Source organism: Macadamia integrifolia, chromosome 9 (genome assembly GCF_013358625.1).
Source record: "Macadamia integrifolia cultivar HAES 741 chromosome 9, SCU_Mint_v3, whole genome shotgun sequence".
Taxonomy (NCBI): domain Eukaryota; kingdom Viridiplantae; phylum Streptophyta; class Magnoliopsida; order Proteales; family Proteaceae; genus Macadamia; species Macadamia integrifolia.
This window is the reverse complement of record NC_056565.1, coordinates 22,968,481-22,995,830: the sequence shown is the minus strand read 5'-3', so window position 1 is coordinate 22,995,830 and position 27,350 is coordinate 22,968,481. Positions and strand designations below refer to the sequence as shown.

The 27,350-nt window shown below is 37.0% G+C and overlaps 3 protein-coding genes across 3 annotated transcripts in view; 2 read left to right on the top strand and 1 right to left on the bottom strand.

The window, feature by feature from the left end:
- The first annotated feature begins 617 nt into the window (after nucleotides 1–617).
- Nucleotides 618–1,940, top strand: LOC122087985 (calcium-binding protein PBP1-like). Its single transcript, XM_042657127.1, has one exon. It carries the CDS (start codon nucleotides 1,441–1,443, stop codon nucleotides 1,795–1,797), a length of 357 nt encoding a protein of 118 aa, XP_042513061.1. The 5' UTR covers nucleotides 618–1,440; the 3' UTR covers nucleotides 1,798–1,940.
- Nucleotides 1,941–5,000: 3,060 nt separating this feature from the next.
- On the top strand, nucleotides 5,001–24,173 carry LOC122090063 (chromatin assembly factor 1 subunit A-like). The gene is made up of 8 exons (XM_042659899.1): nucleotides 5,001–5,373; nucleotides 5,492–5,645; nucleotides 11,494–11,589; nucleotides 18,405–18,481; nucleotides 22,467–22,552; nucleotides 22,738–22,798; nucleotides 23,735–23,802; nucleotides 23,951–24,173. Exons 1-8 carry the CDS (start codon nucleotides 5,206–5,208, stop codon nucleotides 24,156–24,158), a joined length of 918 nt encoding a protein of 305 aa, XP_042515833.1. The 5' UTR covers nucleotides 5,001–5,205; the 3' UTR covers nucleotides 24,159–24,173.
- Nucleotides 24,174–24,965: 792 nt separating this feature from the next.
- LOC122089630 overlaps nucleotides 24,966–27,350 on the bottom strand; it is a 6,956-nt gene continuing 4,571 nt past the window's right edge. The window contains exons 2-8 of the mRNA XM_042659347.1: nucleotides 27,121–27,343; nucleotides 26,847–26,979; nucleotides 26,474–26,678; nucleotides 26,023–26,356; nucleotides 25,827–25,945; nucleotides 25,260–25,742; nucleotides 24,966–24,980 (exon numbers count right to left, since the gene is read on the bottom strand). Of these exons, the coding sequence (XP_042515281.1) occupies nucleotides 24,966–24,980; nucleotides 25,260–25,742; nucleotides 25,827–25,945; nucleotides 26,023–26,356; nucleotides 26,474–26,678; nucleotides 26,847–26,979; nucleotides 27,121–27,343 (1,512 nt within the window). The remainder of the gene's footprint in view (nucleotides 24,981–25,259; nucleotides 25,743–25,826; nucleotides 25,946–26,022; nucleotides 26,357–26,473; nucleotides 26,679–26,846; nucleotides 26,980–27,120; nucleotides 27,344–27,350) is intronic.

Here is a 27,350-nt window from a genome sequence, read left to right as displayed (position 1 = left end):
TATATATTTGGATGCAAGGTTTATGCGATGAGGGAGTGTCCGTTTCCTCGAAGAAGAATTGGATAACTACTCTAGAGGCCATTTTGGGTGTGTGTATGTGTGTGTCTGTGTGATAGTTTGCTCGCCAAAACAAGGGTGAGAGAGTCTTCAAGGTAGGGGTGTCAATTCAAGGGTTTGGTCCCATTTCGATTGGGTTGAATGGGTTTTTGGGGGGGGTGAGAATAGGTGAATCTGAAATCAAACCAATAAAGGAAGGTTCGATTTCAGTTTTGATATGGTTTAGGTTCAATTTGTCATATATATAATATAGGGATGTCAATGGGTCGGTTTAGATCGGTTTTGGTTAGGTTGAGTCAAAACGTTTTGATGTGGAAATGATGAAATCGAAACCAAACCAGTAAGGAAATTTTGGTTTCGGTTTTGATGTGGTTTGGTTTTGATTTGTCTTCAATTTTTTGTATCGGTTTTGTTTTGGTTTTTGTCTGCCTTGAGTTTGATGTTCTATAAAAATTTATACAAAACTATGTAAAACTTGGTTTTTTAAATAAATTTTGGACTGTTTCCGGTTTGATTTTGGTCTTGGCCTCGGTTTTTATGGTTTTCGGGTTGACATCGATTTTATATCCGTTTGAATCCGGTTTTCCATGGTGGGCGCAGTTTTCACAAGTCTGCCATTCTACCCATTCAATGGCCACCAAGCGTCAGCCCCAGGAAAGTGTAATGAGTAACCGATATCTTTTCAGCAAAAATAAAGTTCTGAGAACCCAATAATTTCTAGTACTAAAAATTGTTAAATTAATTTCTCCTAATTTTGACTATGATCCAATAATAAATAAAGAATGCTATTCGCTGGCGTGTATCTGTACTAATACATATGGATGTGGAAAGATCATGCTAACCATGCCAACCTTTTCATTGGCCATGGACGCTGATGTTTATCTATGCCAGCAGGTAGCGTTCAACACTTCTGTTGGCACCGACATGATCTTAGCCCAAATCACGTGAGATTATAAATTAATGATCATCATTAGACATGTTTCATCTCTAAAAATTAAAAAAACATAGACATGTTTCAGGTTTTTGTTTATATATCATTCAAATGTTGGTGGCCACACTAACAGGCGGCCAGGCCCATGCAGTTCTTGAGAGTAGCAAAGGACTTCTTTATTCTCATTAACTTTATTTTTTTAAAAGCATGAAGTCTTCACTAAACTTCCAGGTTCTAAACTTTAATTTAAGTCATTCTCTACAGAAGAAAGAAGATGCCGTTCACCTTCACGGAAAGAGAGTGTAAGAAAGAAAAGGAAGCCTCCACTAAGCAAACAGCGTTCATACGACAGCTTTCATGGGAAACTTTAAGTCCTTCCCCTACTCCATTTTCTTATTTAAGGCCTTCCCTTTCTTCATTTCTCTCACCATCTACATACAAATTGTTTCAACATGGCAAGCAATAATGTAGTGAGATTTGAAGATTTCCTCCCTACAATGGCTGATAAGTTGGGAGGAGAAGGATTGATTGGAGAGCTTTGTAATGGGTTTCAGTTGCTGATGGATAAGGACAGGGGTCTGATCACATTTGAGAGCTTGAAGAGAAGCTCTTCTCTTCTGGGTTTGCAAGACTTGAGAGATGATGAGTTGCTGAGCATGTTGAAAGAAGGAGACTTGGATGGTGATGGTGCTCTTAATCAGATGGAGTTTTGTGTTCTTATGTTCAGATTGAGTCCTGAGCTGATGGAGTCTTCCAAAGGGTGGTTAGAAGAAGCTATGGTGAATGAGTTTGTAGGTTCTATGTTCTGACCTCACAGTCTATTTGTGGAAGGGAGTTGTTTTGTACATTTTGTTTATTTAAATGATTGGCATCATCTCTTTTACTTTTTTGCTTTTTTATTTTCTTTTTTGCTACTATAACAACAACAACAAATCCAACTCCAACTCCGACTCCGACTCCAAACTTGAAACTCAGCCTTGTTCCAAGTAAATGGGATTGGCTACATGGATCTTTGCCCCCCATTAGTTTTACTCAATGTCATACTTGATACAAAGCCTAAGTTATGCATGTCTTTCGTCAATATTTCTCTTAAGATCATTTTTGGTTTGTCTCTAACTCCTTTAGATCTTTCAATCTGAATCATATCACTCATCTGCATTGGAGCACTCAAAGGCCTCCATTGAGCATGGCTATGCCATCTCAAACAACTTTCTTGTAGCATATCATGTACTAGAGCTACTCCCAAACTAGCTCTAATATGATCATTCTTTACTTTATCCTTACTAGTTTTTCCACTCACCCATCTAACATCCTAATCTTTGCTACATTGAGTTTATTTATATGATGCTTCTTAACTACTCAACATTCCGCACCGTATATTCATCATATCCGATCATCTGACTATTTTATAAAAAATTTATTGAAGTGTCAAAGGAATACGTTGACTACACAACACTTCAGAGGCACTTCAATAAAGAATATATTTACTAAAAAGAAGATACACAAATTAACGTTCATACATACCTAGATCTGAGGGGGGGGGGTGTGGATGGGAAGAGAGAAAAGAAACAAGAATGATTTGAAACTCCACCTTCAACATTGTCATCAGAAATAAACAAATCACGAAAAAAAGGGGGGAAAAAAGGATCATCTTACAAACTGAAATTTGGCTCATTTTCGGGCATCCTAAAATACCTCATCACTAACAAAATTGGGTGGCTAGCTCAAAAGGAAGATGGCTGAAAAAAATTCATGAGGACATCTAAGTAATTTCAAATAGGACCATGGTTTTTATGTATCGAGTAATAGTTAGATTGGTATCAGTATCATTGAGGATCAATATCGAGTCAATCATATAAGATGGTTTTGCCCGTAAAGATACCGATATTTGAATGCATTTTGACAATAATACCCTTTGTTCGTACAGTTCACTATTTGGTATTGGCTAGATAATCAATATGGTATTGGTTGATACGAACAATACCAATATGATTGGAAATTGATACCTAAAGGCACAAAAATCCTCTATGGTGAGGCAATGAGTGGCAATGAGGATCCAATGATTGGGGTGCATGCTGGGGCCCTCCTAGCTGTTGGATCCTCATTGCCACTCATCACTCACCGCAGAGGATTTTAGCCCGATTCAAAATCATGAATAGGACCCTTCAACATCAAACCTAGGGGTAGTGGCTTCAATCTTTCAACATCAATCTTAGCCAACTTTTTGTCTTCTCTAATTCTCCTTTGCTTAACGTAGACGACTTAGGATGTAAATGAATAGTCAAAATTTGTATTCGATTCATGTTCATATCCATTTAGAGGAATCCAAATTTGAAAAATCAATTTTCAAAAATTAATTGAATCCATATTTGATTTGTTATGTCTAATGATCCAACTTCCCCTCCCCCCCTCCCTCTCAGTCATATAAGATGGTTTTTCCCTTAAAGATATCGATATTTGAATGTATTTTGACAATAATACCCTTTGTCAGTACCATTTACGGTTCAATGTCGGCTAGGTAATCAATATAGTGTTGGCTGACGCGGACAATACCAATACAGCCGATCGCTTATCGATACCTAAAACCATGAATATGACCCTTCAACATCAAACCTAGGGGTAGTGGCTTCATTCTTTCAACATTAATCTTAGTCAAATTCTCCAATTCCCCTTTACTTATCTTATCGTAGACAACTAGGATATAAATGAATAGTCAAAAATTTATATTCGATTGTTCATATCTATATAGAGGAATCCATATTTGAAAAATAAATTTTTGAAAATTAATTGAATCCATATTCTCAAATGTGCCAGTCCCTCCATAATGCATCGGATGACTGGCAGCACCGAGGCATACACCCCAAGTGCCTCCCAGCTGTTCGATGTGCCCTAGAGGGGCTGACGTACATGAGAGGATTTTGTTACACCTTCCCACCCTAGATTGGTCAATATGGAACGGACAGAATAGGGTCACCTCGAGACGATCCAATCCGAATAGGAAGAATGGCCGATCTGAAACGTTGTTGTGTTCCCAAATCCCAAGTTTGCTTGGCTGCTTATCCTGGTTGCTTACGTAGTTTTTCAACTACTCTCTCGTTAGAACTAAGGGTGTTAATCGGTTCAATTTTGGCTTAAATGGTTCGGTTCGGTTCGATTCACATATATTTTGGCTGAAACCATAACCGCAACATTTACTAAACGGTTGCACTTTCTAACACCGCAACCATTTAATAAACGATTTTGGTTTCCACGGTTTTTAAATGGTTTCAGTTTCACGATTTTAAATGGTTTCGGTTTCTATTTATTCCATATGGCTTCTAAACGGTGAGCAATCGATTTGCTAGTTTATTCACATGTTTGCTAAAATTTGCTTTTGGTGATAAACAATTCAATCTTAAGAATGTGAAATGCAAACCATTATGTTTTGTTAAAACAACCAAACAACTAAGCGAAAGAAAATATTTTGATGGAAAATAGTCTCAAGCACATCTAACAAGTTAGTAAGTAATGCTTACAGCAGAGATTTTCTTCTTCTCCCCCACCCCCACACCCACAAAATAATGTGTTATAATATTGAAAAATATATATTTAATATGCCATGGTATAAGCAAAAATTACATTTTTATCAGTATACATTCTACTTAGTGCATTGGATTAATTTAATCGGCATTCCAAATAATGAGTAAGCTACCTCTAGAATTACTTGCAGGCTTGCAGCACTCAATCTTTGAATCAAATGTGATACTAATGATATTTTGCAACCACCTTATTTAGTCTTTAAATGGGTTAATCGGATCAGTTTTGATGGTTTAAATAATTCGATTTTCACGGTTTCAATTCGATTTGAAACTACAGGTTAAATGGCTCGATTCAATTTCAACCCATTTAGCTAATCGGCCTAAAACTTGAAACCAAATAATCGAACTATTTCCTATACGGTTTTGCAATTTTGATATAAACGGCTCAATTCAATTTCGGTAAACGGTTTGGATTTCAAATTCACATGACTTACCTTCGTTGTCTCTGGAAGGAGAAAAGAGGCAAAGCAAAATAAAATTCCTATCTTTCTTGACAGAGAGGCAACCAAAACTATAAATAATTGAATCAGAATTTTCGAAAGCTAGAAAGTGAGAGAGGATGGAGAATTAAGCTGAAAGGGGATTAGGGTTTTTGTTTGGTTCTGAGAATCGAATCGAATCCATATCCGTGGTTCTTCAATGGCGGGTCTCTCTCTCAAATGCGGGGACTGTGGGGCCCTTCTGAAATCTGTAGAAGAAGCTCAAGAACACGCAGAGCTTACTTCTCACTCGAATTTCTCCGAATCAACGGAAGCCGTCCTCAATCTTGTCTGCACTACTTGTCGCAAGCCTTGCCGATCAAAAACTGTAAGATCTTGCTTCTTTCCTTGTAAATTTGGTGTCTTTGTATTCTCGTTTTGATCTGGAACTTGTTTCTCTAGAATTTGGTGTGTTTTATTGTTGTTACGGTTGTCGGATTTGATAGGAAAGCGATTTGCATACGAAAAGAACAGGGCACACTGAGTTTGTTGATAAGACTTCGGAGGCAGCCAAACCGATCTCTTTAGAGGTTCCAAAATCCTCTGCTCCTGATCAGCCGGAGGAAGGCACTGAAGCTGGTGAAAGTAGTCAGCCTGAAGGTGATAATTTCTGTTTCTTATGTCTTTATTTGGCTCAGTCAAATAGAGTAATGGCCATGAGCTTGACTGAAGAAACTGAACCTTTCTCCACTCCCTGTTGCATTTTCAAATGTAGTCAGAGTTGGAAGGTGATTTCTTATGTCTTTATGTGGCTCAGTAGAATGGAGCAATTCCATTACACTTGACTGAAGTAAAGTGAACTTTCCCCCTTCAAGTTAGATTGTGGTCATGATTGGAAGATGGATTCTTTGTTTTGTAGCTTTTTTACTTACAGTTTTCTTTTTTGTTATGGCTTTTAATGGTTAGTGATTCAATGCAGGGCATTATAAGTTTTGGATGGAATTTTAGTTGGTTCTTCTTAATAGAGAATTAGTTGGATGATAGATTTTCATGGATAAGGCACATAAATCGATGTACATTAAAGATTGGTCGATGCTATTTCTGTATGCCATGCTGCAAAAAGTTATTGGGGCTGCCTTCTTATTCGCTTTACTCATCTCCCTGTGGTTTTGAGTATGTTGAATATATCTTCCTTGGGGATTATATTTTCCTTCAATATTTTGGTTTCTGCCGTTTTCTATCATGTTTTTAGATGGGTGGTTCCAGAAAGATGTGTTATTCAACTGCTCTGGACTGCACTCTATATGTGATTGGCTTTATGATTACTCATTTTACATCACTACATAATATTTACAGATTTTTGTTTCTATATGGATTTGGTTATGAAGGTAAAGTTTGAGTGGGAAGAATTGAATAGTCAGGGGTGCAGCCAGACATTTTCACTTTGGATGATGGAGTAGGAGAACAAATATAAGGATGGTAAGGGGCAAGTTAAATGGATCACTCAGCCACCTTGTCCTCCCTTAGTGGGGTAGTTTTATTGTTGCTTAAAGAAGGTTTGAGTCACATGTTGTTTGGGATTAGTTTACTAGGTCGGTTTGGTTGATGAAAATCCATGAGGGGTATATCTGTTTCTCTCATTCTCTCTCTCACATATAGTGTCATCTTGCTTTTGTATTTCTATCCTTAAATCTTCATGTCTCCACCCTTGCCTCCAATATCCGTATTGCACGTACCCTGCCTCACTTTTTCATAGAGTGGGCTGGTTTACTGTTGGCTTGTAGTTTATTAGGTTGGATTCAGGTTGACCAAACATGTACTAATCTGACACAGTGCCACCTAATTGGATTGAGCCAGAATCAACTAAGTTTTACTCAGAATTTGTTGTGACAGTATAAGAACCTTAAAACCAGTATTTGAGATAGGAGGGAAGGAGAAGAGAAGAAGAAGAAAGAACTACGACCACTATAGGATTCAGAATTTTGTCCATCGTGGTCTAGCCTCATCACTTATATTATATTCAAGTAATCGACTGTTACTCTTAGTAGGTTTCCTATTAAGAGTTTAAGTCCAATAACAATGAAAGAACTAAGCACAATTAAAAGGAAATTATAATTACAACTCAACAAGGACACTCCACATCACGGTAATCTTTAATAGAGGTAATTAAAGCTTGAAGGAGGGAACAATATGTTTTACCTTGAAAATTTGACATATTGATGTTTGAAATTATTACAAGAAATGAAAATTTAATTGTTCAATTGAAAACTAGACAAAGGGTGTTTTTTAGAATTTCAATATTCCCAACACAAGCAAGACAAAGCTTGATTAGAAACTTAAAAATCTACTAAAAAAACTATTGGTGAATAGCCAGACAAAGTTTGAGTAGAAAATCCTTGCCAACTGTCTTCTGCTTGTTTTTGACTCCATGATTAGTTATTGCTGGGAGGAGTATTTCTGACAACATTATCTTGTGTTGTGAGATTGTCAGAGGGTTTGATTGAAAATTCCACCCCTGCTACCCTTCTTAAGATTAACATCGAAAAAGCCTTCGACTCTATCAAATGGAACTTCATCTCCAAGGTCTTGCTTCAAATGTCCTTCCCTCCAGTCTCTATTCATTGGATCCACTCTTGTATTTCCTCTCATTATTTCTTTGTCCTTATCAATGGTAGCACCCGCTGGTTACTTCGCATTTTCGGTTGGTATCCGACAAGGTTGCCCCCTCTCTTCTTTTCTGTTCTTCCTTGCCCTTGAGGTCCTTTACTCCTCTCAAGATCCATCTAGTCTAATGTAGGCCTTCACTTCATCTGTCCTCTACCCAAGTGCAAAGTTCTCAAGCTCACCCACCTTGCCTTTGCCCATGACCTTATGATTTTCTCAAGGACAGACCCCCTCTCAATTGAGTCCATCATGTCCTTCCTGTGCTTTTTTGAAAACCTGTCTGGCCTCCACATTAACCTCCTCAAATACCACATCCTCCTTCAGAAAGATTCTCTTTGGATTTTTTCTTCCTCTTTTGATGCCTCTTGCGTTTGTCACAAGATTCTTTTTGCAGGCCTACTTCTCTTGGGGCGATCTCCACTTCATTGATGACAGTACTTCTACTTCTCTCTGGCTCGACTCTTGGCATCCATCCGGTGTGCTTCTATCTGTGGTGAGTGCTAGAACTGTTTACTCATATAGTTTGAATAGAGATGCCCTAGTTGCCTCCATCATCTCCAATGGTGTCTGGGCCCCCCTTCCCTTCCCTTCCCTTCCCCCTGTATCTAACATTTGGTTAGATCTCCCCTGGTCACCGTGGTAGAGGAGATAGAGTTACTTGGATTCCTTCATCCTCAAGCCTCTTTAGTTCCTCTTCAGCTTGGGATTTGGTCAGATAGAGAGGTCCCTTAACTTATTGGCATGGTTTTATTTGGTTTAAAGGCCACATCCTTAGTATAAATTCATGTTTGGAAAGCTCTCTCCATCTGCCTCGCCACTTAGTCTTTTCTTATCTACATGCACATCCAGGTTCCTGCCTCCTATTGCCTCTATTGGAACGGTACAGAAGATGTTGACCACCTTTTTTTTTCCTGCTATTTTCCTCCAATGTTTAAAGAAAGTCCTCAGTTGCTGTTGGCCCTCAAGGAGAAGAGTTCTTCCCCTCCGGAGAGAGTGGATTTGGGTTGACATGACGTTTGTAGAGAACTCTACTTGTGACATTGCCAACAAGCTTGCCTTCTGTGCCTCCATCAATCACATTTGGATGGAACATAATCTTCGTAGATGGACTTCCAACTCCCAATCCTTGGATAAGATTTGAAATGCCATCTTCTTTGATGTTAGTTCTAAGCTAGCCATTCCCCCACCATCTTGTAAGGGATTCTCCAAGGAACAGGCTTATTGTTGTGTCCTGGGGTCTGCCCCCTCATCTTGCACCCCCTTCCCCCATGATTCTTGCGTTTTTGTTGTCTTTTGTGCTTGGTGTTAGAGTTATCTCTCCCCCTTAGGGTCTTTAAATATTCTTTTTTCTCTTCTTTGGTAATGAATTTTTATTAAAAAAGAAAAAAGAAAAGAAAAAGAAAAAAAAGTTTGATTATAAACTAAAAAATTTGCTGAAAACTAATGGTGAGTAGCCTGTTCAAAAGTGAAAAAGAAACTCTTAAAATATATATATATATATATATAAAACCCAGATCAAGGGCTGTTTGTCATCCACAATTAAGGTTGTCAAAATGAAACCGGAATTGAATACCGAAACTAAGCCGAATTAACTGAACTGAACCTTACCGAAACGAATCAGTCTGGTTCAAATTCGGATTGAGAACGTGAATATTTAATTTGTTCGGTTTGGTTATAGGCTTATAGCTTCAGTTCTGGAACCGTCGGTTTGAACTGAAACCGAACCGAATTACCCCACTTGAATACCAAAACCCTAAATCGGTAAAACACTATCGAATAAATCCCAATCCTTTTAAGGCTTCGATAGACTACTCGACTCTCACTCTTAGTCTCTCCCTACCATAAATCTCTAATCTCTCATTTTCCTTGGTTCCTCTAGCCTCCAACCTCTTTGACGCCAACGTTGACGCCCTTGCCCTCTTTCTGGTCCTTCTCAAATACATCGTGTTGTTTGCCGTGGTGTACGGTTTTACATAGCGGTTCGCATAAGGATGACTGAAGTCGAGGAGCAATAAACAAAGATTTTGTCTTCCCTATGATTTTTCTTCATTTCTTCTTTTTTCTTTTGCTTCTTCATGATTGCTTCATTGCACTTTTTCTTTTGGGTAATCATTTTTTCTTTTAAATTTTGGGGCATTTTGTAAGGCATCAACACGTTGATTGAACGTAGTTTGTTTCTAAGAAATAGTTTTTTCAACTGTCAATTTTTTTTCCTTTTTTTAATATGTGGCTTTAACCTTAGCTATTTGAGCTCATCAATGATCAAACACCATTTTGTGTTCTTCTTACTTCTTACATTGTTACATAAAAAAATGCATTCATTGTTTGCCATTCGTTATGGCAAAACTAGGGAGGATACATTAAGGAATGACAATATTAGAGCATATTTGAGAGTTGCCCCAATTCATGATAGGCTTTGAGAAAGTTGTTTGAGGGGTATGGCCAACTCCAACAGAGGTCTGTGGATGCTCCAGTAACGAGAAGTGATCTAATTCATATAGAAGGATCTAAAAGAGCTAGTGTTAGGCCTATACTGACTACAGGAAGTAGTGAGTAAAGACATGCATTGTTTAGGTCCTAGTCTCTTATATGACCTCGGATGGATCTTTTTGGAGGCAAGCATCCATGTACTTGACCCTATTTAGGATTTTTTTTTTTTGGCTTATTTCTTTTTCCTTTTCCGTTTCTTTTGTCGTATTTGATCAGATCCATGTAGCTTGACCCCATTTAGTAGTTGGGATAAGGCTGGGTGGTTGTTGTTGTTGTTGTATTAGCTATTTTACATCATCTCAAACTCCAAAACCAATCATATAGCTATTTACTATTTTCCCCTAACTCTAATATTTTTTAGTTAAAAAATAATATTTATATATATTTTTTTTGAAATTGCACTATAAAATATAAAAAATAATAATGGAATGAGATATGAATTATCATTTTCAATCGTAAATATAGAAAGTAGAAACTATACTTAGATCAATTTTAAATATTTTTAAAACAAAAACAGAAAAATTTCCCTATTGTTCTGAATTTTCTGTAATCCAAAATATTCATAAATTAGAATAATTAATTTTTGGACAGAAAAAAAGCCCGACTCTGTGTGGCCGTAGATCGGCCCGTGGTGTCCAACATATATAAAATTGACCTCCAAACACTAGGTATTAACCTTATTTTTTCACAAATTTTTGCAAGAAAATAAATTTTTTTTTTTTGGAAAATTTTAAAGACAAAATGAAATCTGGCTCTGCGAAGCCATTGATCAGGATACAATGTATAACATTAAAATTTGAATATTAACAACCTATCATTTATCCCATTTTGCTCTAAAATTAGTTGTGAAAAGTGATACCTCCAACTTTGGACCTTGCACGCAGTAAATTGTTGCTGCCTTTGTGTTCTTCTACTTCCCAAGCACCGATTCCAAGCTTGTATGACGATGATTTGGCCAATAGAGCAAGAAAAATGGAGTTTTCAAGGTTTTCTGTTGAAACCAGGCAAAACTCACGAAATGGGTCGAAATTTCAGCCTGTTGAGAAACCATTTCGTACGAAACATTGACTTAGGTTTGGAAAACTGTTCATAAGACCGAGAATTTCAGTCAAAACTTTGTAAGCCTTGGTATCACAGGCTGTTTCATTTTGACAGCATTCGAAAATGAAACGTTTTGTGAAATTTTGGAAACCCTGAAGCTTGTCCCTGTGCATTGTTCTCACTTTTCCGGATAAAATATCTTTATTGTGTGTGTTGTAGTTTCTATTGGCTTGTTTAGTTGGATGATTTAGTGGTGTTTGGTTTTACCTTTTAGTTGATGATACTATTTACATTAATCTCTTTTTTACTTCAGAAATGGTTGTTCCTGAAGTTGATATGAACCTGCTTGGTGAACTTGAAGCAATGGGATTCCCAAAGGCCCGGGCAACACGTGCACTTCATTATTCTGGTGAGGCATTTGATAAGAAATTTGTAATGAAGATGATTAAATATGTTTCAGTTAAGGTGGCTTTGAATGTGTGGTTTGCATTTTTCTATGACTATTTATCTTAGTGACGATAGCTCTTTTGACATTCTAGGCAATAGTTATGCTGATGCAGTTATGCACTTCAATTTTGGTGATTTTTAAGTATCTGTGAACTAGGTCATACAATGCTTGAGTTGGCTTGTCATCATTTGGACTTCTGGTAGGAATTATGTCTCTGTTGTTGACGAGATACTAAAAAATCTATATAACAAAAGGATGCATGCACTGGAATTTTGAGCATACACTTCATATATCTCACCATGGTTTTCTCTAGCTGAAAATCTGGCCTTATTGGTTGATTCTAACCAATCAAGCTCTGGACGACTTTCTGAAATCAGCTATTGTTCTTGAGTTGTACATGTAGACAGTTGTGATGAAATAAACATTGCATGACTTTTGCATCTCTTTTCCCTCTGAAAGGGGAGATGCAGTGGTAATCTCGAACCAGAGAGAACCAGTGGGAGATCAGCTTGCGACTGGATCGTAGGTAAGGAATGAAACCAAATTTCCAAAGAATTTTAATAAAATAGAGTTAGGGATCAAATTCGGAAAAAATTCTGGTCAAAACTCTAATTGGATGAGAGAATATGATATTAGAAATCAGGCTTGATCCAATGGTCAGGTTCAAGGATCTGAAGATTCCCACTTGTAGGAATTCCCAAATCTGAGAATTGATAACAGGTCCAGACAAAGATCTGAAGATTCCTACTTGGAGTAATTCCTAAATCTGTGAATCGATAAAAGGTTCAGAAAAACCAGATTAGAGATTGATTTTTCAGTACCAAGTAACAAGCCTAATAATAGTCAGAAATCTGAGATCAAACATAGAAAACATAACTTGAAAATCAATTAAACTGAAAATTGTAGTGGGATAACAATAAATCAATTTCAGGTTTAATTTTGAAATCGTAAGAAGGTTCAGATCAGAAACAAATTGTGAATATGGAAGTAGAATCCAATTGTGAGATTTTAAGTTTCAGAAAATTCCTTGTTGGAGTTCATGAAACCTGAAAAAAGACTGTATTTTTATGCTAAAAGCAGAATCAGAACAAGAAATTGATGTGAAGAGAGGAGAATTGCTGAAACTAACCTTGTAATCAATGGAGAAGTGGTCTGGGATACCATAATCTAGGTTGAAGTAACAAACACTAGCAAACCGGAAGAAGAAGAGAAGAGGTCTGGGATACCGTAATCTAGGCTGAAGTAACAAACACTAGCAAACCGATGAGAAACCAGAATTGCAGTGAACCAGAAAACTGAGAATTTGGCCAGAAACTAAATGGGATTAGAACTGGCAAACCATATATCCAGTGAGAATAGACATAACAGAAAGTCGTATGACAGTAAACTTGGATAAAACCTGCAGAATATTATTTGAGGAACAAAAGCAAAGGTGGATATTAAAGTGAAACACAAAATAGAGATCAGAAGTCACTAAAGTAGGTCTCAGTTGAATGAGGAAGCTTGCTGGAGAACTTTACAGAACAATAAGAAGAAAGAGGAAAGAAATGGGAAAAGAAGAAGGGAAGAAGAAGAAATGACCGATAGGCTGCATCACATATGGCCTGTGGTTGGGCTTCACCACATTGGTTGTGATCGATTCACCACTACACACTCACTCTCATGGAGCAAATTTTATCAAATGGAAAAAAATCTTGGGCTATAGTAGACATTGCGCTTTATTTATAATAGGCACCAGACTATTACAAAGGAAAAAAAAAACTTCCTTCTGTGTGGGGAGCAGCTTGGCTGCCAAGCAATCTAAAAGGAGGGAAACTAATACAATGGAAATAGAAAGTAACCATAATAGAAACCCAGTCTTTTCTATATAGTATATACATAATCCCATGTGCAATTAGATCCCAAGTATGGGCTCGTAAAAGAGATTGATTACTCCAATAAACCCAAATCCAAGGTCCATAGGTTCCAACCATGGCCAAAATAAAGTATTTCGAGGCCATATTGACCAAATTTGGACATCTTAGCTGCATCAATTTCTCCCTTGTTTGAAAGAACTCGTCCTCATGATTTGTAGATTGGGAGGATTGTCATCACTCGATCGACATCATTGTACACTTGCTTTGATTTGATGGTGATCCAGTGCTTCTCATAAAAATTAGAAGCAGACTGCTTATGAATGCCCAGGATCTATGGAGGAAGAAGAGAGGTATCTCGATCTCCTTAAGAACAAGGCCAAGTGGTGTCTCTTTAATTGGAATATGTTCTTGGGGCTCCACATCTTCAATCGGACCGTCAATCAATTCCTCTTGTGGTACTACTGTTGGTGTTGCTTCAAGCGGATTTAAGAACTGTCACGCTGCAATCCTTTCAAGACATTAGTGTGTAGTAAATGGAAGGGCTTTAACGTACATGAGTTCCATTCACAATCAAGGACAGACTTTCAATCTTCCTTCCATGAGTGACCAACTATGATGACATGTTTGGAAGAAGGAAATACATAACGTCTAGCACCATCAAAGTAGGAAGAAACTGAAAATTCGATAAGAACATCAAAATCGGATTCAACAATGATCTCATCTGTCTTAGACAACATCTCCACCATGGGCTGAGAAATGAAGTTAATGTAGAAGTATATTACACAAGGCAACTACCCCCAATATATTACAACTCCAAACCCAAATCAGATAGGACTCTTGAATTAGCTTGACAAAATCAGAAGCAACAACAGGGAAAACAAAGGAACTAGAACCAGAAATAAACCCCCAAAGAATAAAGAACAATGCAGCAGCAAAACCCAGCCAAAAACTCAAGCCGCTAGGAGAGAGAAAGTCCTGCGGCTAGGGTAAAGAAGGGTACTTGCAGCTGGAGCTATAGGGCTCCATTAGATCCCTAACCAAGGTTGATTGGAGACCGTAGAGTGGGGAGCAAAACATCCAAAGTTGGTTGACTTCTGATCGCTGGATTGATAGTTACTCAGTTTCTTGATTTCAGACCTTGGAGAGAGAAAATAGAGAGAACCTTCAAGAACTGCAGCTGGAACCCTTGGACAGCCTTCAGGAGAGGATCGAGTGATCCTTTGACTGCCTAGAACACACCCTAAAAGGGGCTTGTAAAACAGAACTCAGATGTGGCAGGTAAGTGGATCGATTGACTTCAAGATTGTGACATGATTGCCGATCGATTCTGGTCTTCCAGGCTTTAAACAGTTCTGAATTCACTTAGGTCGATGATCACAGTAAACAGGGACTGATAACAGAAAATTAAAATAGAAAAAGGAAGAATGTAACCGAGAGAATCGTGGGTGGGGGTGGCTATCTCGGCCCGGGCATCTCACCCACAGCTATCTTGGCTGTTTAGAAGCAATTGACTGCAATTCTTTGTTTATTCAATTCTGAAATTCTGAGTACAATAACTCCTCTTTAAATAGAGGGCAGAAACTACACTAAATACTAATAGCAGTCACATTAGAACTTGAGTTGTACTCCTACTAGGACTAACATTAGAAACCTATACAAATTAGGTAACCAAGTGTTTACTAAATAATAGCCACTTATGGGCTTTATTACAAGTAAATCGATGGCCACTAATGGGCCTTATTAAACCATAAATCTATGGGCCAATTGGGCCCTTATTCACTAAGGAAATAAATTAAACACTTAAGTCCAACTTAAGTGGAAATCGCTGGCCCTACTTGGGCTGGGCTTTCCTCCTGTGATAGCTCAGCCCAAAGTGGGGATCTACATCAGAAGTTCTCTATTTGTCTTTCATTTATGTATAGAGGAGAAGTCTTTCCATTGGGAAAACAAACTCTAGTCTTGAACACAAAGGTTCCCATGGCGAGGATTGGGTAGGCAGTAATAGCAAATAATGCAGTGTTAATCTCGAACTAGTGAATTTAGTTGGTGATCAGCTTGTGACAGGATCACAGGTGAGGAATGGAACCGAATTTAAAAAAAAATTTAATAACAGAGAATCAAGGGATCAGATTCAGCCAAAATTTGGGTCAAAGGAAATATCAGAAATCAGGCTTGATCTATGGTTAGGTTCTTAGGATCTAAAAATTCTTACCTGAAGAAGGAATTCATAACATAGTTATTAAGGCGGTGAGGCGACTGAGGTGTTTGAGGGTCTTTCAGAGCGCCTTAGCGATAAGGCGGGCATAAGGCATTGCCTTATTGACTAAAGTGTTCTTGTGTAATTTTTTTTATAAAACCATTACATTTGACTCAAATCCTAGTTGAATCCTACTACTCATATGTTAAATAAATATTAAAAGTTCATACTTCATACCAGTGCAAGATATTCATCAATCATCAATCACCATTCATCAATCATCATCATAATGATCATAACATATTAACATATAATATAAATACATAATTATGAAATAAAATTATAAATATAAAGAAAAGAAGACTTTAAATATACAAGTATTCATTACTAATATGTAAGGGCCCTACTTTGATAAATCCTAATAATGTTCAACTGCTAGGTATGAGAAACACACAGCTGATGCAGGAGGAAAGAGAAGCATACAACGTTGCTATCACGATAAGTCAAAAGAGAAGACACTATCTGCAAAATAAATTTCTGGAAAGCAGACCTGGTGGAATAACAGGAATCAGCTGTGTTTGAAGAAACTGGTTCTTTTCACAGTAACTGCGTTTTAACTACACTACCAGAATTGCCCCTTTGTTTGAACACACCACCCACTTTTAGAACCAAAGGTTCAGGATTGAGGGAGATTAAACTCCTCTCCCTCTGTCTAGTCTACCACTCAAAACAGAGTATAACCAGTAAATACAGAAAATTTCAAACGACTGAGGAAGTATAGGAAAGAGAAATCGAATAAACAGAAGAAAAGAATTATGGGACAAGAAGAAAGAAGGTGAATAAAGGTAAGGGTGTGGAATGATTGTACTGCGTCAGCAAGAGTCTTATGACTCTCGAGGTTTCACTGTAGGTAAAAAAAAAAAAAAAAAATTATTAAGAATTCTCGGTAGAACGGTGAAGATGAGAAGAAATAAGGAAAAGAAGGAAGAAAGAGAAGAGAAAAAAAAAAAAAACTCTCACAAAGGAGATGAGAAAAATTAGAAAAATAAACAACATACCTGGAGATAGGGGAAGGAACCTTCGCCGGAGGCCACTAGAGAAGAATCGAAGGAGGAGGGACTGCTGGAGTGCTTCACCGTCGGCTGTGGAGCGATTTGGGGTTTTGAGGGAATATCGTGGTTTTTTGGTAGAGTCTTAAGTCATTAGCTTTTGATCCACTGTATCTCATGTGCATCAAAATTTATGCACCAGCCAATCATCAAGTCTATTTTGGAATATTCATGAATCAGCTGTAAGAACAAATCTTTTTTTAAAAAGCCCATAAGGCGTCGCCTTACAGCATAAGGCGGCCGCTTTTCATACCCAAGATAAAGCGGATTACTGCCTTAACCTCTCTCGAGCGCATTAGCACCTTACCAGGGCCTTACCAACGCCTTACCAGCGCCTTAATAACTATGATTCATAAATCTGAGAATCAATGAAAGGTTCACACAAACCAGATTGATTTCAGTACTAAATAACAGGCCTAATAATAGCCAGAAACTAAGACCGAACTTAGAAAACAAAACATGAAAATCGACTAATTGGAAATCAGACGTACTAGGGAAACAAGAAATCAGTTTTAAGTTTCAATTTTGAAACTGTAGGAAGGTTCAGATTAGAAACCAGTTACTAAGTAAGGAAGCAGAATTGAAAACCAATGGTTAGATTTGAAGTTTCAGAAAATTCTTAGTCGGAGTAGAAACTCAAGAAACCTGAAAAAAGACAGGATTTTTTAAGCTAAGATTATGAATCAGAACTATAAATTGATATGAGGAGAGAAGAGAATTGCAGAAACTAGCCTTGTAATCAATGGTGAAGAAGTGGAGAATAAAGAAGAGAAAAGTTGAGTAGAGAATAGAAGAGCTCTGGGATACCAATCCTGTATGCTAATCTCAACAGCTCCAAAACTATTAAAAAAAAATCCTTTTATTCTTTACTCAAATCATCTCCAATTCATGGGGGATATGTTACTTTACATATGTAAAGACCTAAAATTCCTAAATTCTCATATAGACTTTTAATCATTCTAACTCTGAATGAAGTAAATAGAAATGAAAATAGAAAGCTGTCTAATTATTAAGTATCCTAATCTAACCCAAATACTTAACTTAACTAAAGGACTCTTTCTGGACTAAGCTAACTTACTTAATAATACATGGGACCCACACAATCTTATCTATGGGGAAAAAACCCTCCCTGGTCACGCTGCCCTATGCCCAGACACAGAAGGTGGCGAAATGATGCCCCCACACTTCTGTGAAAAAGAAAGAAAGAAAGAAAAACACCCTCTTTTTATGCCTATGTGAACCCCCAAATACAAAGTTATACCCCAACCGTGGAGCATTCATTTCCCCCTTGTTTATATACTTAATCCCGACTACAAAGTTAAGAACCCAAATATGGGATTTTAAAAGAGTCTTTTTACATCAATAAACCCACAAATAAGAAGCTCAAGGTCTACAGAACCCAACCATGGGCCAAAATTTAGTCTTTCTAAATAGCATGTTGTTTGTGGATTGAATCCTAAACATGCAGTTACTACTTTCAAGAAGATTGGTTTCTTTTGTAGTTCTCTCTCTTCTTTTGCTTGTATTGTGTACTCATAATATGTGTGCAGTTCTATGTCAGTTGTGGCTTGTTTGGTTTTTGAGTTGTTTTGAACTTGTTTTTTCTTTTCTCAGGCAATGCTAGCATTGAGGCGGCTGTGAATTGGGTTATTGAACATGAGAATGACCCTGACATTGATCAGATGCCTGAGGTATGATTCCTTTTCGTGATAGCTTTCCTTGTAATAAATTGCAGATTTGTTTCTCCATAGATATTTCATATAATTTCACTACTTTTTATCTTTTTGGATGGTAATTTTTTTTAATGGTAGCGCATTTTGGATAGTAATTCACTACTTAATTAAGTGTACAATATAAAACATAGTTATTCACCTTTTCTGTCTGTTGCAACAACAGTATTCAGAACTCAGAGAAGTTTCAGAGTAAAACCAGTTTGATACTTGGCAGTGAAAACATTATAATCTTTTCATCAAGTCTATTCATATTTAATCAGTATTTCACTGAAAGATACATGCTATTAGCTGGGGGCTAATGTCATTTGATACAGAAATTCGGGCCAGGGTGGAGTGAATGGATACTTAATGTAACATGTTATCAGCAAGCTGTAATGTAACATGTGATGCAGATTAGGGGTCTGGTAACCCAAATCGGATAGCTTATGAGCCCACAAGAGTGATAGATAGCTCAAATTAATGGTTGAGTAGCAATTTTGTAAATTCAGGAACAATTTAAACCCTTAAAGTGAAGGGAATAAATAATGGGGTCAACTAGAGTTAAAACTTTAAAAGGTTGGGCTATTCTGGAAATTAAAGAAGCTTGGGAATAAATGGAGCAAAACTCCAGAAATAAGGGGTGGTTTGTAATTAAAATATTTTGTCCTTGCAAATTGTGAAACTTGCCTTCTTCAACCTTAGAAGCCCATGATAGAATACAGAACCAGCGGGGATACGTTCTCTTGCGGGGAGGAGAGCTCACTCCAGGGACCTCAATTGAACCTGAAATAATATCCAGTTAGACACAACCTCCCCAACATAAGCCTTTGTATTAGTCCACATCCCCTTTATTTTATGCTTTTTGCTACTTTTTTTTTTTTGTGACTACCGGGATCCTACTGTAGTACGGGGTTCACTTGTGATGGTACTACTAGAGGTAGAGGTGGAGGTGGGGCAGCTCTCGTACTTTGTGTTCTCCTAAATGGCAACTCAGGTTGTGAAGATCCACCACCTCCTGTTCTAGATGGACCAACTCCTCCTTTATTATCTTTGCATCTATCCTCCTTCACACGATGAATGCCTCTGCTCAACGATTGTACCCGCCGCCAAGCTCTAGCCTCTTCAAGTTCTATCCTGGCCTTCTCCTTGGCCGCTTTCCTCTTATTCCCTCCATGTATATCTTCAGCTATGGCCCTAGCAATCTCATCAGGTACTTCAATGCATGTAGGCTGATGTAGCTATATCTGAGCAATTTCTAGCCAAATGTTGTTTAAGTCTTGTGGATCCTCCACCCTTAATTTTTTTGTGATAGTATTGGCACTCTATTTTCCTTTTATCACCATCAATCAGCATTCCGTGTTTCCATGCAATCTCTACACTATCATGTTGATGCCTCCTACCTCCTCTCCCTCTTCTCCCGCCCTCCTCGTCGTCTCCTTTGCTAGCCATTATATATCACCCTAATACTGATGCATTGAAAAAATAAATCATTATTAACTTAAGCACATCATATGAGACCACTATAAGTATATGGTAGTTACTTATATTTTTTTCTTACTTAAAAATTATTTTAAAAAATAATTACTTTTCAATAATATAATGACCTAATACAACAAAATCAAATATAGTATAATATAACAAGCATTATATACACTTCAAAACACTTTAAAATTACTTCCATATTTTTCCTTTATTTTTTCAAATAAAAAGATAATATATTTTTTTCTTTTTTTGATTTGTTAAACTATTTATCATATTTTTTAAATTAAAATAATTGTTTATCAGTTGGAAAAAATTTGCGAGGTAATGAGCCGTAGATCCACTAATGGTGATTAACGTATATATAATAGAGTTCCATCAAAGCTATATTAACCTTACTTTTTCAAATTTTTATTGATTAAACTATATTTTTAAACCAGAAAAATAATATAGTTATTTATAAAGCAAAAAAATTCAACACCATGAGGTTGTAGATCGGCCTTTGATGTCTAACATATAAAAAATACATCCCTGAAAAGCATGTATTTATGCTACTATATGCTAAAAAATGGTTTTGGGGAAAGTGGTTTACCTTTTCAACCTTGGAAGTGTGTAGATCTTCAACAATGGGGGCCCTTGGAGTGATCTTCAACAACTTGAGGTGATGATGTGGCCAAACATAGGAGTCTCCAGCTGATTTTATGTTTTGTAGGTGCAAAGAGGCAATAAGAGCTCGAAATTTTGACCCTATCTCATGAGACCGTGCCTTTTATAAACCAAGTTTATAACTTTTGGAGAGACTGAAATGTGTTACTAAATTTCGGCGAGATACTGAAATTTTGACCAAAACCTGTTCCTTATTGTATTTCGAAAGCCATTTTGTTTCAGTAAAAAAAAAAAAAAAAAGACTGAAATTACTGAGATTTCAAACCATGCCTAAACCTGACCAACCTGAACAAAAACCTACTATAAACATGAGGCATAGCTGACATTTTCTGACTATGTCGAGCTTGGATTGAAAAGTGTCAATTTTACCAAATGGAAAATTTGGTCAAGCTGACCTAAATCCATTGATTTCTGCCATTGATCTCTGTGTCGTGTCTATAAGAGCTTGAAATGTGGGTGAGTGAGATTACTTTAAATCTTTTTGGAAGACAGCCTACTTATTGTAGCCAAGGTTCAAAGTATCGGGTTTCAACCCTTGGGAAGAACGAATTTTGGTCGAATTATGGGAAATTTTGAGGAAACCAGGGAATTTTTCCCGGTTTGGTGGAAACTTTGGTTTCGACCCCAAAATGTGCTTTTTTACCTGATTTTTTGTGTATGACATATTTTAGACATTTTTAATACATTCATTTAAATAATTTCATGGAAAAAACACCTAAAGTCATAATTGTGGTGTGAACCAAAGTTTGCTAATGTACGTTGAGTCGTTGAATTAAACTATACAACATAGTCTACACTATATGTAGTCTACAGTATAAATAAATACATAATTGTGAAATACAAGAATACAATTTTAAAACAAACAAAACATAATGCAAAGGATCCAACATAAATAATAATATTACATAATTGTGAGTTATCTCTCAAGTCTCAAGTCTCAAGTCTCAACATTCAACACACTCATCACTCAAAAGTCAATTCCAAGTAGAGCGCTTGGGAGGTTCCAGTCCACGAGCTGTGTACCACTACAGATGTCGTAGCCGCTCCTTTGAATGCACCACATATGAGTCCTATGACATGTTTTGGGTCCAGTTGTTTTAGTAGTCCATCATTGCTCGTCTATAAGGTGCATCATCAACATCAACTAGGTATCCTAGCCTAGGGAATGGCTCAGTCACAGTGATAGGATATGGATGTGGCACACAAGGTTGGGATGGATACCCAAAGATATTGTCAACAAAAGATGATCCACCTTAGGTAGATTTTGCAAGATCCAAGCTTAGATTGAAGTTTTTTTTGGGGCGCTAGGGGGAAATCTTGAGTGTTTTCCCAAGTTTCCCACTTCACAAAGAAGAAATATGGGGAGGGTTGAAAATTTGAAATGAGAACAATTGGTTTCCCATCTAAGTATGTTTTATAGAGGCTGGTTCGACCCAACCCATTGGTCCACTTGAAAATTTTTCCACATTGTGATCGAAATGTGGGAATTTTAGTCGATACCTGTCGAAACCAATGATTTTTAGAAGTCACAGGCTATATGGTATTGGAGTCCTGGGATACCGTCCAAATGTGGAAATTTCGACGGTATCGCTCGAGTTCTTGAGCCATGATTGGAGCTTCATGTGTCAATGCGGACATGCATGTGGCCATGTCTATGTAGCGGATATAATTTTGATTGAATCTGTTTTAGAACGTAATACTATATTTAGGTTGCATAACTGAGGATCTTATATTTATGTTGATTGAAAACTTTGTTCTCATTTCTGGACATGCATGACAGAGCATCCATTGACTGTTTCATCTGCCTAAATCTCCTCAGGTACCTGCCAATAGCAAAGTTGAGGCTGCAAAACCAAAACCATCTCTTACTCCGGAGGAAATGAAGATCAAAGCACAAGAATTAAGGTTTGTTTTAGAGTGCCTTTGTGTCTTTTACCAACTGTTTCTTTAGATTCTTTCTATTTATTTTGACCAATTATATATTTTTGGTTCAGTTGTGACATGCTTTCTCCATCTCTCAAGTGATTTTTGGATATTTTATATCACAATTCCTCCCTTTCTAGTTCTTAATTCCTTGCATGCTTTTTCAGGGAGCGAGCTCGGAAAAAGAAAGAGGAGGAGGAAAAGAGAATGGAAATTGAAAGGGAGAAGGTATTTGCTGAAATATCATGATGACTCCCTCCTCTTATTACGTTGTATTCTTACAGTGAAATTTTTTAGCTTGTCAGCAATTATCTTTGATATGAATTTTAAAAATCAAGGTTATGTATTTAGTAGAAAAAATGGTCTCAAGATGGATTTGTTGATTCAAATATGAAATTCTGTTTTTCATTGTCTTTAAGATTAGTTACTTTAATTAGCTACAGCATGGTGAAATCTGCTTTGGTCAGAGCCATTTGAGGTGGCTTGAGCATATAAAACAGAGGCCATTGAATGAACTGTTAAGGAGTGAGTAGTTTGCAGATTAGGTTAGGTAAAAGAACAAGGGGTAGGCCAAAGATTACCTGGGAACAATTAGAGAGAAATGGTTGCCTTAGGTTTAAGAATAGTTGTGGCTTTAAATAGAGTTGACTGGTGAACCAGGATTCGTGTGGTGGCTGCTTTTTTCTGGGAGAGGCTTAGTTGAGTTGAGGTTGAGTTGAGTATTACAGCTGACCTAGCACCTCCACATGGGTGATAAATGTGGAGATTTCTACTTCCCCCTAACTTCCAGTGGTAATATTTTGTGTGCTGAGTCCATTTTACTGCAATGCACCATATCTGAGTCTTAACATATGTCGTCTTCACTTACTCCATATCTGTTATTATCACAATGATATAGGAGGGAACTTCTGTTTGTACCCAGTTTTCCTGTCCAAGTTACTCTTCCTCCCAATGCTAAATTAGGAAACTAAAATTTTAGGTTGGCCTAAAAGATCTCATTGGCCCTACAATAGTTATTAGCGGGTGATGATGATGATGAAGACAATCTTTTATGAGAGCATGTCCTGGAAACATGCCTGTGATGTGATCCTTCATCTGTCTTTAATTTTTGCTATTGTTCTGTTGAGTTTCCTACTGTGTAATCAAGCTACAGTATGGTTATAGGAAAGGATTCGAGCTGGCAAGGAACTACTTGAAGCAAAGCGAATTGAGGAGGAACAGGAAAGAAAACGGTTTGTCTTAAACTGGAAAGATTTATCTGTCATGTTTTCCTTTCAATCTTACCCATTGTCTATTCTTAACTTCAAACTTTCCACCTGGTAATTTACTTGATATATTTTTAGTTTTTGAATGACTTGCACTTCCTTCGCTGTATTGTAGTTTATTGGCCTTCCGGAAAGCAGAGAAGGAGGAAGAGAAAAGAGCAAGGGAGAAAATCAGACAGAAACTAGAGGAAGATAAGGTCCTACCTGGATTTTTGCATCATTATTATCATTTATTGCAGTTAAATGATCAGCATTATGGTTCATATTTTCTTACAATCTGGAGATGTTTGTTTTTTCTTAGTTTGCATGTCGATTTCTTATAGAGAAAGTAATAACATAGGATTGTAATAATTCCTTTCTTCATTATCGTAGAAGGTAGAGAAAAGAGAATTTACTTGTCAATAACTCGTGCAACTTAAACATCACTAGCAAAGTAAAGAATGGTGACCAATATGAGAGTTTACTTTTGATTATTTTTATTTAACGAATTAATGATTATTAGGATTTGATTCTGTCTCTGTGATATTTGAGTCTTAATAATATGTTCGGTCTGAGATAGAGGTTAGCATCATAGTTGTCACGGCGCCAAGGCGAACCAAGGCGTTGGAGGGCTGTCTAAGCGCTTAGGCGAGAAGGTGCCCGCCTTACGGCGAATACGGCCCAAAAAAGACGTTACTATTTTTTTAATATATCTATAATATCTAGTACAACTGTATAACAATGATATACTTAATTTTAAATTGCTTGTAAAAAATCAAGTCTTTAAGTTATATCAAAATACAAGAAGCACGACTTTAAGCAACATCAAGGGAAAAAAGTACACACTTTAAGCAACATCAAGAGACAAGAATCAACATTCAACATGAAATTCATATCAATGCAAATTGCAAAGTGATATATTTTCTAACATGAGAATACACAACAAAAAATAAAAAAATTATTCATAAAAAAAAAGCTATAAATTAAACAAAAGGCATAAGTGCATAACAACATATAATTCCTAATGAAATATTATAAATAATATAATATTTAACTATTTAAGTATGTAGTTAGATATACTTACCTCTATGATGCCCAAAACGAGATCCACAAAGTCCATCATAGACCATGAGTCCATGAACCATGATATTTTAATGTTTAACCCCCTGTCAATCAATACATATAAGTTAGTGATACTAAAACACTAAGCAACAAGAGAAACCTTGTTCCTTAATATATGAGTCATGACTCATGATAGGTGATAGGCTATGGGTTCCAATCCTACCTGGGGAGAATTAAAAACACCTAATGGAAATTAAGAAACATAAAAATAAACCAAAATACTAAACTTTAGTAAGCTTTAAAGTATAAATTTTAAAACAACAAAATAAACCATCAAGCTAAACTTTGTTCTTGTTTAACCATAATCAAGCTAACAAATCAACATCTAATTCTTCTCCCTCCTGTTGTTGTTGATTCATAGAATCAGTTGGCCCATCACCAAAGTCTTCTTCAATATCTTCATCATCACGCACCACATCGTGGACCTCTTCTTCAACTTCATCATCTGATGATTCCTCAATAGTGGCCCTTCCCCTACCACGACGTGTGTAGAAAATATTGGCTGCACTTGTTGATCCTTGAGCCCTCCTAGGTAAATTACGACCCCCCACCGATGTAGATGCACCAACTGCTCTATCAACATCTCCCCATGTGAGGTCGTCTCCAGGATGGACTAAATCTCCATCTTCTTGATCCCCTGTTATCCATTCACTACTCCAATTCATTTCATCAAGAATTAATGGATCACAATTGCTGCCTTTTTCCATTCTTTCTTGGAACCTTGAATGAAGCCGACGATTGTATTGGATATAGACTAGATCATTCAAGCGCTGATGTTCTAGTCTATTCCTCTTCTTGGTGTGAATCTGAATCCATAAATACTCTTTATTTAAGTCAAGAAATAGATGTAAAAAATATAATTACAAACTAATAGACAAGATCATACGTACAAAATCAAATGTGCTCCAATTGCGCTCACAACCGGAAGCGGAGCAACAAAGGCCTAATATGCGTATTGCATATTGTTGAAGCGTAGGGGCCGAAGATCCATGTGTTTGCCACCAAGAGACTATATATAAGGAAAAAATTAGATACACATATTGTTAAATACTTATTAAAATAAAAAAAAAAATACTTAGTACTTACTAGGATCCAATGCTCCTTCACCGACTATCCGTTGTTTAAAAGCCAAACTCCTTGAAAAGCTACCTTCACATTTTCTGTACAATTGAGACTCACGTATGATCTTGTCTTGCACAGTTAAGTCGGGCACCATTCTTTCAATAACTGACATGAATGCATCTTGTATTTTACATGATTCTTCAAAAGGGGCATCATTGATGTAGTCAAAATATTTGCTAGCATTTAGGTAAAAGGCAGCAGCATATAAAGGTCGATCCATTTGGACCTCCCAACGATCATCAATAATTGCTAACACCTTCTTCCATGACCGTTCTTTGTTGGCAAAATTTACTTTTATCTTTTTTTTTGCTATTTCCATTGCCAAATAAACTTCAGGCAATGCAGGCCTCTCATCACCATCTACTAACCTCAAGGCAACTAAAATTGGTTGGGATGCTCTTAAGCAATCTAGTACACTGTTCCAGAATGTTTGTGCAAGTATTGTCTCAAGTACTTTCTTACCTGCCTCTGTCTTGGACAACTTAGAACTATTCCAATCATCAGATACAAATAATTGCTTCAAGGCATCCTTGTTCTTGTACAAACTTTGTAGTGTCAAGAATGAGGTAGCAAATCTTGTAACTCCAGACCTCACCAGATCTATTCCATTTGTCTTTTTCCTCAAAGCATCAACAAGTTTGTAATGTCTGTAGATAAAACTTGTCATTGTTTTTTCCCTCTCTATTGTTGTTTTATAAGCTTTCAACTTGCCAATGTCCTCTAACATGAGGTCCAAACAATGAGCTGCACAAGGAGTCCAATAAAGCTTACTCCGTTTTTCCATCAACATTCTACCAGCTGCAACATAATTAGCTGCATTGTCTGTAACTACTTGTACCACATTATCCTCCCCAATTTCTTCAATTTTACTATCAAGCAGCTGAAATAACATGGCTGCATATTGAGACTCACTAGATACATCTACAGAGCCCATAAAATAAGTCCCCAATGGACAATTGACAAGGAAATTAATCAAGTGTCTACCTCTCTTGTTAGTCCACCCATCAGACATAAGAGTGCACCCGTGCCTTTTCCAATAATCTTCATATTTCTTCTTGATACAGTCAATCTGAGCTTTTTCATCCTGTAGCAAGGGCACTCTCAACTCATGGTAAGAAGGGGGCTTATATCCTGACCCAAACTGTGCAATGGCTTCAACCATCTCCTCAAAGCTCCTTAACTTGACAGTATTGAATGGGATGCCAGCTTCATAAAACCATTTTGCAACATATGCATTAGTTTTCTTTCTGTCTGCATTTGATCTTAAGCTGCTTTGTATTGTTGTCTGGGTA